The sequence below is a fragment of the Uloborus diversus genome, chromosome 7, assembly GCF_026930045.1.
Source record: "Uloborus diversus isolate 005 chromosome 7, Udiv.v.3.1, whole genome shotgun sequence".
Lineage (NCBI taxonomy): Eukaryota > Metazoa > Arthropoda > Arachnida > Araneae > Uloboridae > Uloborus > Uloborus diversus.
Window position 1 is genome coordinate 66,761,016 of NC_072737.1, and position 12,206 is coordinate 66,773,221.

At 36.6% G+C, this 12,206-nt stretch overlaps 1 protein-coding gene across 1 annotated transcript; it reads left to right on the forward strand.

Moving 5' to 3' along the window:
• The first annotated feature begins 269 nt into the window (after nt 1–269).
• LOC129227056 (uncharacterized) lies at nt 270–11,797 on the forward strand. The gene is made up of 4 exons (XM_054861699.1): nt 270–452; nt 6,920–7,109; nt 8,380–8,629; nt 11,525–11,797. The coding sequence occupies exons 1-4, from the start codon at nt 365–367 to the stop codon at nt 11,768–11,770; spliced, it is 774 nt and encodes a 257-aa protein (XP_054717674.1). The 5' UTR covers nt 270–364; the 3' UTR covers nt 11,771–11,797.
• Nucleotides 11,798–12,206: the final 409 nt, after the last annotated feature.

Here is a 12,206-nt window from a genome sequence, read left to right on the forward strand (position 1 = left end):
CCTCTCCTTTGGATCTGCTCCTGAAGCACCATCATGCACAATACCAAAAACTCTGTAAAATCAACCCCTAAAAATTTATTGGCCCAGTCTGCGCCATCACCCAGCACGTGTCTTATTACCTGCGTTGCCAACTTACAGTTTTCGCGATCGCCCGCCAATTTGCGTGAATATGTTTAGAAGATTCCCTTTTGCGCACAAAATCACAGGTGTGCTTGCCTAGCTTATGCAAATTAAGTAAAAGCCTCAAACCGAGAAGCTTATTTAGAGGCGTTTTCAAGGCGCATTCCCGATTTCAGCATCACTGTCGAATCGTGTTGCAGAGTTGTTAGAATTTTCCATTTTGGAATAATCGAGTTGTGGTTGCATGGCGGATGATACGGTCGTCGAGGAACCTAAAGTAGTTCAACAGCAGAAGGTTGACGTATTTACACACTCGTCGACTGGATTTCCAGGTCAGTTCTTTTGTTGATTCTGTTCATTGCCTCACCTGTATTTGTTTGCACTTTATTAATATGTACGAGTTAGTGGAGTTGCTTTTATGTGATGTTTATCGGTGAGGTGTAGTTTCCACTGATATCTGAAAGGATTGAAAACTTCTGAATGAAGGTTTAGCTATCGTTGAATTCAAAAATTTAAGACTAATTTTGTTGTGTTAGTTGGCTTGATTGAAATGCGGTAATGCAATTGCGTAACTTAATGCTCCGTTTTTTAAAAATCATGTTCTATATAAGTTACTGATTTTAGACTGTTGAATGTTTCTAAATTCAATATTGAAGACTCTTATTTAATGGAAATGCGTCGCTCCTAAATGGTAACTTCCAAGAAAAAAAACGCGAGTTCCCTGGAATTAGGCTGTTTAAAATAAATGATTGTGCGCGTTTTCTTTTAACACAAGTTAAATACGTGTATTATTTAATACAAAATTATTTCCAAATATTTCTTGTTTTCCATTATATATTAAATAGTCATATGGTCAAAGGAAAAATACATTTTAATTCTCGCATGAAACGTAGCTCCCCCACCCCCGTTTTGTAATTTCAAACTGCTTTTAAGATCATGGAACCAATTAGTCTTGTTCTTCGGGAGAAATCCGTATAAGGGGGGGGGGGGGGAGCGTACAGAGCCGAATTTAGCTCCATGTCGCCCTTAGACAGATTTGAAATCTGCTGCCCCCCCCCCCGCGCTCCCTGAAAATAAAAGCAAAATTTGTGAAGACTCAAAATGCAAAAAATAGTGTTCCCAAAATTTCAGCTGTCAAGCTTTATGAAGAAATTATGACGCTATACATTCAGAGACACCTAAGACCTCTCAAAAACTGCCTTATTTGGGAAATTTTTCTGACGTGTCAGCAAGTTTGGAGAAGTTTTTAAATTTTGAAACTTTTTTGAATGACATCTAATATTCCTTCTCGTTAGATGTTATGTTTGTATGGTAAGAGTGTATGCACGTATTTTATTACAATTTTTGGATGTTAAAAATGAAAGAGAAAATTACTGTGAATGACTGAAGAAATCAAAATTCAATGAACTTTAGTATGGCATTAAAGATGGTGGTCAAACTGTATATTTGTGACGACTTCTGACCAAACACAATTACACCTGGTTTTTTTTTTCAACCGACGCCCGCTTTGTCTTCGCACTTATTGTTCCGCCGCACACAATATTTCACTTTCAATAATTTGTGAAAATGTGGTTAAAGCCAAATCTGCCGCCCCTGAAAATTTGCCGCCCTTGTCAACTCTCTTCTGCCTGTTGGGAAATTTGGCTCTAAGGGAGGGGGAGGACACAGAATATCAGTTCACTTTCCTGTCTGTTTTTGTATTAAAGTTGGGTGTGACTTCCTGTTGGTCATGTACAGGATCCGGTTTTTAACAATCTAAAAAAATCCCAAACAAAGCCTTGCAAAACGCAAATGCCCTTGAAAGAAACTATAAATAATGGACTCAGAATAAGTTTTTCTAATTCAGTCATGAATTTTCACTTACTTTTAAATTTAGGGAAAAAATGTTGCTTCAATTTTTAAAGTTATATAGCTCTCTAAATAGTTACCTTACGTGGCTCCTGGGAGAATTAAAGTTTTGGAAGATGGGGATTGCAGACCTCCCTTGCCTCACCCTCCCACGTGTGCCTGTTTGTTACCATTAGTTCCGCTCAATGATGGACAAAGCTAATCCTTTTTGTGAAAACTGAATAGTGGAACTCAGTTGAAATGAAAAATCTTTAAAAATAGAAAACGCATATTCTAACAACTTCTTTAAAAAAATCATGTACGAAAAAATCATCAAATATAAAAAATACATCCAAAATAAAGCGCCATGGAAAATCTAAAAATGCCTGAACAGCTGGAAAACTGCCCCCAAATTTTTTAAAAACGTCATAAAATATTTAATAAAAGGCCAAAATTGCAAATGTCGAACTGTCATCGAAATCCCGGACTGAGTAACGCACATTTGTCGTAAATGGGATAGATTATCTTGTTTTAGTTAAAGCTTCGTCTATTCTAGACCCATATGAAATTTCAGTGCTAAAATTGTGACGAAATTGAAATTAGGATAAGTAGGAAAGAATTCAAATTCTGTAAAAGTTTGAACTCCTAACGATTATAATTTTGTTAGAAAATTTGTGATCAACCTCGATATCTCAAATCTCTCGGGACGGGAAAAAATTTCGAGGTATCGAGTTTTTGAGTTATCAAAGTTTAAAAAAAATACAATAGAAACTCTCACAATTACACACATGTACGCTATATGCATTTATGTATGTACTATGAGACCACTTTGAATTACGATCAATATAGTAGTCTTCAATATTTTACTGGATTTGAAATTTTATAATTGTCGAAAGTGCACAGGAAGAGATTTTGAAATGAACAATTTCAACTTGATTTTTCACCTAAAAATTTAAAAATTCCTATCTTTAACTAGTAGCTTCCCACATTCAGAAAGTTTTCAGTAGTTATTTTGTAGGAGTTAAAAAAAGCAGAATGATGAAAAGGAGGGAAGCATTATCCGTTCATGGGCGGATTTATGGGGGTCAGAGGGGGCAAGGCCCCCCCAGTTTTGGGAGGACTTTATATAGTAACAACACATCTTCCAAAAATTAAAAAAATCATTATTTTTTCGTTTTTGAATAGTTCAGAAGTGCATGGGTGGATTTATAGGGGGGGGGGGCAAAGGGGACAATGCTCCCCAGTTTTGGGAGGAGTTTATATAGTAACAACTTATCTTCCAAAATCTTATAACAAAAAAAAATGATTTTTTCTTTTTTGAATAGTAAATTAAAGTTTATTTTTTCTTTTAAACTTAAAATAGCCGTTTCTTACAAAGTTTGAACAATACTGTACAAGTGTATAATCTACTACTCAATTTCAGAGGCTGGAAAGTTTAAATTATTGATAGGGTCTAAAATCCCTGAAAAGAATTGGCGCAGTATAGCCTACAAGGGCTCTTGAACCAAAAACCTAATCTAACCAACCAAACATTGAAAATAATTAGACAAGTCTTTGAAACTCCTAAGCAAAGTGTGCTTCAATTTTATTTCTTATCAAGTGTATAAATTAAGAATTGTTCAAATGGGTAGTATGTTACTCTCTTGATACCTATTCTCTAAATCTGTGCACCATTTCTTTTAAAGTATTAACTTGCATCACAAAGCACTTTTAAAGCGTAAAACATAAAAAAAAAAAAAAATTGCCTATTTCCAATTAACCCTTATAAGACTTCAAAATGCAGAATTTTATGACCGTTTTAGATAATTTACTCCGGGGGAGTAACCCCCGGGCCCCCTAAAACTGGAGATATTCTATATCCCACTTAAAAGGGATCACTGCGTTACTCTCTTAATACCAGCCCCCTCTCTTTTAAAGTCAGAGGTTTAAAATGGACAGCATGATTACACACAGTAATGAAAACGACGCAAAAAAGTAAAGAATGGCCTTACGCATCACAGAAAACAGACAAAAACATGGGAGGGGGAGGGCAATAAAATGTTGCTGAAAAAAAAAATCCTGCCCCCCCCCCCCCCCAGGAACTCAGTCCTAAATCCGCCTATGACCCTACTGAACTATTCCAAATGAACTTCCGGAGAGACAAAGAAAATTTTTGGATTTTTGCAATTACACCACTGAATGCGGAGGACCCAGTCTTTGCCTAAAATTAGTCTAGCCAAAGACTCATCCATACTCATCACTGGTTTTTTCGATTTTGATATCAGCACGTGAAATTTCTTGGTGTAGGAAACATCTTTAATGCCATTTCATGAAGTCTTTCTGGTGCAGTCGGTTTCCAAATGTATATCTGGTTTAACTGTCGGAAGCTATTAAAGTCGGATTTGCAACACGGTTTTCATTCTTTGAAATCCTAAACATTTCTGAGTGATCGTCGGTAAACCAATGAAAAAATTGGTCCCAAGAACGCTAGAGAATAGTAAAGCTGAGTAAGAACGTGTCAATCTCTGCATTCCAATTTGGAAAATTTATGTTCAATTTATTTTTGAAAACGCTTCGCGTCAGTCTTTATTGTACGACTGCAGTCCCAATTGTTCATTGTTACGCCTATTAATGAACTCTTCATTACCCGTACAAATGGAACTTCATTCAGCTTGTAATTTTAGCTATCTCTTTCAATACAAGGTATTTCAAGTAAAAGCAACCCCAATTTATTAAAAAAATCTAAATGGTGGGACATGAATTTACAATTAAATTAAAATAGAAATATGTACTAACTTAAAACCGAAAAGTTTTAAAATGAGAAACTACAGAAAGAATACTTGCACTGATACATATTTTACTTTTTACTTCTAAGGTAGATTTCATAAAGAAGAAAACATATGTTAAATTTTAAAATTTATGGCATGTCTATTGGATTTAAGGCATCCTATGTTACCTAAATAAGTCTTTTAAAATAAACTTGTCGATACCATACTAACTCGTCTAAATTAACGTAATTTCAATTTGAATTAGGCTACTAAAGCGACCAGAATATTCCCCTGGAAGCGAAGTTTGGTTGGATTTCTCGACAGGGATGTGGAAATGTTTCGCTGGTCTATGTAACCAGACCAGGATTCGCAATCTGTCCTGAAACTGAAAGTATTGAGGCACTTATACTCAACCTCCTCACTGTGCTCCTGAAAAAATTTCGTCAAAGGACCCCCCCCCCCCCCCAAAAAAAAAAATCTTATCTATCCCGTAGGAAAATATTAAACTTTTTCTGTTTATATGATATCAAACGAAGTTGAATTCAAATCGGGGGGGGGGGGGGAGCTCAAACAATGCACATCTAGCATCCAGCCCATGGTTAATTTGAATTTTGACGTCTTGAATTCTAATGTTTTTACAGTAGGGAAGCTGCAACCTATTAAATGTTCATATTTTGACTGTTGGATATTGTCAATTGACCCTCAAAACAAAAAAAAATCACCATCGCCGAATTTTAAAACACCGTGATTGATTTTTAATGGATTTTTAAAAATCCACGCGCAAGAGTGCGCTCTTCTGAAACGTCACGAGCTTACGTCACAGGGCACTAATGGGCAGCCTTCCGCCGAAGATCCCTTGTTTTCGCTACGGACATTTTGAGCGCGCTGATACTTTTATTTTTTAGAAATTCAATAATCCTTTTGAACACACTATGAGGCCGGATTCGTTAAAGCACAATCTAATAATCTTCCTCAAGTAACATCAATGATGGTATTCGAATATTTCCGACAGGATGACAGGTTTAATGTTCCAGAAACGCGAGGAGTTAAATGCGTGGAGATAAGCCTTTTGCGTTTCGTCTTCGAAGTCGAATGCGTGACCTTCGCCTTCTCTCGCGGCGGAAGAGTGCATGACGTCACTTCCTGTGCCATTTGACGTCACAATCGCTTGAACTTCAAAAATTAACTAAAACTATTTACGGTATTGCAAATTTTTTCGCTTATGACGTTCATACATGTTACTCTATCATATAAAATTGAAAAATCGGAAACTTCCCTATTGCGAATTGAGATAGGGTCCTACTCTTTAGATTTCTTGTTTCTGCAAATCATTCCTATTGCAATCATAATTGCGCAAATCCCACAATTTGGATCCAAGATGATAAACTTAAGATGAATACCAGTGGCTATATTTAGTTTTTGTTCTAAAGATTGTGAAAAGTTGACAGCGTCGGGTATAAAGTAGATTCCGGGGAACATGTACGAAGAGCCGGCCATCGCCCAGGAAAACCACTTGTAAGTGGAGGCCGGTCGACTTAAAAAGAATATGACAAAACTTCACTCAATTGAAAGTAATAAGCAATCCAGATTTGCTCAATAACAGTTTGGAAACGTTTACCGTTTTTATGCGGAAAAATAAAGCGCGTAGACTTTACCGAATCATTCAGTCATTCCTTCACCATCTGGGAATTCGGTCATTCCTTTACCATCTATGCCGAAACTAGTTTCAAATTTTATTTTTCTTGAAACAAACACCAAAACAATGGTAGGAATTCTCAATTTTCTGTTTCTATCGTTGTGATTCAGGATTAAGGTTTGAATTTCTCACTGTTCAAATTTGGACTGTTTAAAAATATCCTTAATTCTAGAATAAAATTAATTTCCCTACATATTCTTTTTTAAAAGCTCTTCCGGTAAAGTAACGATCAGAGCAAATTCTCCAGTTTTGATCAGGACCGATAAGAGATTAAAATTTCCCCGTAGAATCTACTCCTTAGTTCATTACATTTTCAAATGAGTCTTAGCTGTAATCTCCCGAAGTTTTCTTTTTCCAATTAGTTCCCTCAAGAAATAGAAGGGGTCGGTAATGGGGGAGGGGGGGGGCTGTTGCTGGCAAACCCATATTTCTCTCATAACCCTAATTGAATAGTTACGTATTTTTTAATATTTAAAATAGATTAAGCCTTCTTTCAATGCTTTTTCTCATCCTATTCATTACCTTTCAGGTGCTTGGTCAGAGGAAGACATCTCTGCTTTGTTGGAGGCTTGGGAAGATGTGGTGAACCTTCCTCGTTCGCCGTCCAGGCGATTCGATGCAGCCCAGAAGGTAATAGGTCGCTTGCGCAAGAAAGGATTTCGCTGGGTCGAGAAAGAAGATGTCAAGAAACAGATGAATACCTTGAGGACTGAATACAAGTGAGCTAATAAAGAGTTGATCACATAGGCGGCTCGGGCAGAGGGGTGGGGGGGGGGGGGCTTCACTTTAAAAACTAAACGGGCTTGCTCCTCCACTTTTCAAAGTTCAAATTTAGTGGTAGATTGAAAAATGAGCGATTCACGTGTTTAAAGAAAGAAAGGATTGATATGTGAGGCAGAGGAATGTAAGTGGACATTTTCAAGTTTTGAGTAAAATGCGTTTAAAGATAGTCTTAGGTAGGCTTTCATTCAAAGGTTTTTCTGAATCATGCTGTTCAACAGAACCTACCAGGGCTACTAGTACTATGTCTTGTCTCAAGACCGAGGAGAGGTTCACTTACAATTTGTACTGGTTTTCTCTAAATTTTTAATTTTGCCACTTACATTCCTTTGCTTCTCACTGCCTCATATATATACTTTCCCATGTTGTCATAGTGGAACCCCGATTTACCTTTCAATTTCATAAGTTATCCCGTAATCTTCTGTTGGTTCGTAAGAATTGCTATACCGGTAATTTTGAAATATTCCAGATTTTACGTGAAACCTTTTTCATAAAATCGGTTTAACGTTTTTCTTGAAACAGATTAAGCTTATATTTTCCCGACGAGACCTGTGAAGAACTTTTCCCAAGTATTTTTTTCGAGATGGGTTTAGTTCATAGTTGTTTGAAGCCGCTGTGGGATTCTTTATAATCCTAATTGCCTTGAAAAAAAACTCGTAAGAATTTTTCATTTTCGAATGCATACGAAGAAACAAATGTGCAAAAAATGACAGAATAGAGCGTGGTATGAAGAAAATTGTGTGAAAAAAAATCAGATTGTTTTCAAACAATATCCTTAGATTTTTTATCCCCACTCTCCGATTTTAAGTATTCCCGCTTTGTGCGTTTTATCTCTAGTTCGAAGTAAAATCAGGTTTGAACTGTATTTGATAAATACCGAAACCAGAAAAGATGGAAACCAAAAGAAAAATAAACGGCTTATTAGAAAACACCTCTATAAACACTTACCTATTTTACTTTATCTTTACATTCTCTTATTCGGAGTCCCCCCCCCCCTTTCATACTTCCTTTCTGTCGGTGTCGCCCGGTCCCTAGTTTCCGACTAGACAGACATGGCCTATCGTCGGCCTGATGACTACAGTGGCCGCAGCTTATCTGAATAAAGTTTTTCTGAACAGTTTTTGATTTGAAAAAGCGGCTGATTCAATTCACTCTGCATTGTAACAATCATTTAGCTCCACTTTTGACTTACTATTTTAATCATTGCAGAACGTATCTGGGTCTTGTGAAAATTGGGATCCCGACTCAGCAAGCGCCCTGCTTGGACCGGCTAGAAAAGATTCTGGGGAAAGCAGGGGACGGGAGACCTGCTAGACGTCGTCAGGACTCGGAAACCGCCAACAACGTGGACGGCGGAGCCTCTGAAGATTCGGACTACTCGCATCGCTTGTCCGTTGGGGATGAGGAAGGAGGTGCGAACAAAGTCACGACTACAAATAATGAAGCAGGAAACGACGAGGTAGTTTTATTTCGGTTGTAGTTTTAATCATTCAGTGAATTCTGTATTGACCGAATGTGTTAAAGAAATTGAAAAATTTAAACTACACCCAAACCTCTTTATACGGTGGATAGGGACCGCATAAAAAATCGCACAAAAAATTCGAAACTTCACCAGTAGCTTTAAAAAGTTTTCGCAATACTTAAAATTTTTTATGCGGTGGATAGGCATAAGTCTCGCGTAGAAAATAACCCAGAATGTTATATTAAAACGAAATCAGTGATAATTTTACTGACTCCCGAAAAAATTTCAGAATCAAATGTTTGGGAGGTCAGTGACTTCCCATCGGGATGCCCCTGTCGTCACTTGAAGATACTAACTCGCACTCGTTTTAATAATTTCGCCCGTTTAATAATTTTCATAAATCGCACAAAAGAAAAATGGGTAGATGTGGTAATATTTTAAATCGTAAAGATTAACCTACCAAGTTTAGTGACAGGTTGTTTAAAATAAAAGCTTAGCGATACTACTTCGGAATCGTAACACTGGAATCGGAAGGAATCTCAATTTCCATGCGTAAGAACGCAGGACCAATCACACGTGATAACCTCACGGTCCTACAGGTCCATGGAAATGAGCACCACAATTTTAGACCACAAAATGGAGACTTTTCTTTTTTTTTTTGAAAAAACTACGTTGAAAATGTGCGGATTTTCTTGCGAGGGGTACCAAATTTTACCTGAACCTGGCATCACTATTACATGATGGGGTCCTACAAGAAAGTTAACTCTGAAAACTGGCTTTCCGAAGTCTACTGGATATATCTGCCTCTGCTTTCCATATTGCAACAGAAGCACGCAATTAAGATTTGGTGTGTGCCAGCTAGGCCGGCAATTAGGGACGCGCAGCTTCACTTTTCCAAATACACCGTAATTTGGTGTGAAGTCAGACTACCTCAGTACACGAGTGTTATAAGCAGTGATGTTCACATCAATTTTTCTGATGATGCTCCCAGTAATAAGTGCAACATGATGCACAATGTGTCATATACATAATGTCTAAAAAATGTTTGCGAGTATGCGGCGTATATCCTATGGGAACGCCCCTGGGCATAAGGACGTAGGCAACCATTCACAACACATTCATACAAAGAAAGGACAAGAACAGGAGAGTACATCTATGTCCGGGACCTCCCCATCGCATTCAGACTTCTGACCACAGGACATGGCGGCCGGCAATTAAGATTTGATAATGCAAAGATAACACTCAGTTTTGATAGTTCAAATTAATTCGAAACGCAGTGTAAAAGGATTAAAAGTTAATCTGTTTAAAATTTTAGTGGATTGAGTTTTTTTTTCTTTTCGACTGTCTGGAGATAATAAATGAAATTTATTTTTGCGAGAGCGTTGTAACTTCAACAGTTTATTAGCTTCATAAGTGGCGCATCATTTTGGATTTTTTTTTTTGTGCAGCTTTCGGCGAAAAATGAGAATTAACATTTTAATTATTTCGTAAACATTTTTTTATCGAGCATTACTTCAATGCTTAGAATTCTAAAATTCAGGCCCGTTATCTCAGTTGGCTAGAGCGTCGTGTTAATAATGCTTAGGTCGCGAGTTCGAATCTGACTTACTTGGATTAAATTTCTTTTAAAAGAAATTTGAATGAATGTATAATCTTGGCTCATTTGAGGCAAAATCCTAAACAACAGTTGCATTGTTTTGCATTGAAACCAGACAACAAAAACCTTTATTTTAACATATGGAAAATAGCAGATTCATAAATATTTCTCAAAGGTGTTTTTCTGTGGGTACGCCGTTACCTGTATAGCTCTGCACCAAACTTCAAAACTAAAATTATTTTATGGATTTTCTCGGATATCAGCGGAAATTTAACATTTGTGCTATTAAAATTTTTTTTAGATTCCTTTTGTCGAGCGCGAATGCTTAGCATGGGTCAGCTTTTCTAAGTATAACTGTCTAAAGAATTTTACAGTGCATTTTAAAATGACCTTTACCAAGGTTGCCAACTGCTCCGCAAAATTACTTTGCTCTGCATTTCCCGACCTAGCGTTTTCAAGCATGACATACTGTTTTAAGCTGTTTTAAATTTTTATGCTCGTGCTTAAAATGACTATGAAAGTTTAAACAATTATAGATAAGCGGTTTTAGTTTCTTTATTGAACTTTATGCAAAATACCCAGGTGATCCTCAAAATGCACCTCAAAACCACCACAGATGCTCCTCAAATTGTTTCCCCAAGGTTTACAACCCTGCCTTTTCACTTTGCACAATGCTAGGATCAATTTCAGTGAATTCGATAAGAGAAATTTCCAGTTCAATCTTTTCATACTAAAAAACCAAAAGTTACTTTACAAACGGGTGGATTGGGTCCCGCAAGATGACGACAATCTTGGCCTCCAAGGGGAGCAAAAGTGTAAAAAAAAAACGACGGTACACAGCCGTACGAGTTTTAATAAAAAAGCGAAGTGAAGTCGCACAAATTTGTGAGCAAAAAAAGTTGCACTAAAAAAACTCAAAATATATTTAAATAAAAAGGTGTTCAGAGGCTGAGAGCGGGCGCATCGGCACGCGGGCCGATGGGCCCTCTGGCAAGTCCACCCTTGTTTACAAATCGAATGTGTTCGCTTTAAAGGGCATTAAATTGCCTACCCGAATTCCCTTTGTTAATGTTCATATTGGAATTTTATTACAAATTTTCGAATCTTGATTTTATAAATCGGTTTTAAACTCAAACGTAACGAAATGACGAATCAGTTAGGTTGTAAAATTTACGATTAACTACCTCGTACTTACATTTACAAAATACTTTCAGTAAGAATTAACTTTCGTAATTTTTGAAAATTTGAGGTTTCATTTCAATTTGTCTTAGATATAGCTTTTTTCTTTACAACAGGCTTCTAACCAAACGAAGCGAGTGCGATTTCAACGCAGAATGAGTATTCAAAGAGTACTGAAAGCTATGATAAATCAACAGCAAGCAACATCGGATAATATTCAGAGAGTCTTGAAGACTATTGAGGACTCGAATGTGAGGATGATTGACTTGCTAACTGAACTTGTTTCGCTCCAGAAGTTGAAAGGAACAAGTGTTGGAAACCAGACTTCAGAAGTCGTCGAATCTACCGTTGAAGATGATTAAGTTTATTTGAATTTTTGATTTTCGTTAAATAAAGATGCTCTTTAAAAGTTCAATGTGTTTCGTTACATCTCTTATTATGATATTGTATATTTTCGTAGCATGAAATCCTGTGTTTAGAAATTTGTTTTTGCAATCTTAATACCAGGGCTGCCACTGGTGATTAAAAATTTAATATTGCTAGCATTTTAAAGCTCAAGCGACCATTTTAGAGAAAAGGTGACTAAAATATATAACCTCCTTTCTTTTCCTAGGGCAAAAAAATTGTAATAATCATTAAATTCGTTTGTTTACCTTCTACTTTCCAAGAAAAAACAACAAAACTGAATTTTTTACAGTTTATTTTTTGAAAATTAGTTTTAAAGTTGAAAAATTAAACGTAATACACGTATTCACGATCAGAAATGTAAGATTAAATTTTTTGAAGGAAAGTTTTCAA

Coding starts and splice junctions, on each gene's coding strand:
- LOC129227056 (XM_054861699.1), top strand. CDS start 365: ATGGCGGATGATACGGTCGTCGAGGAACCTAAAGTAGTTCAACAGCAG. Junction 453..6,919: donor CTCGTCGACTGGATTTCCAG/GTCAGTTCTTTT, acceptor ATTACCTTTCAG/GTGCTTGGTCAGAGGAAGAC. Junction 8,630..11,524: donor ATGAAGCAGGAAACGACGAG/GTAGTTTTATTT, acceptor TCTTTACAACAG/GCTTCTAACCAAACGAAGCG.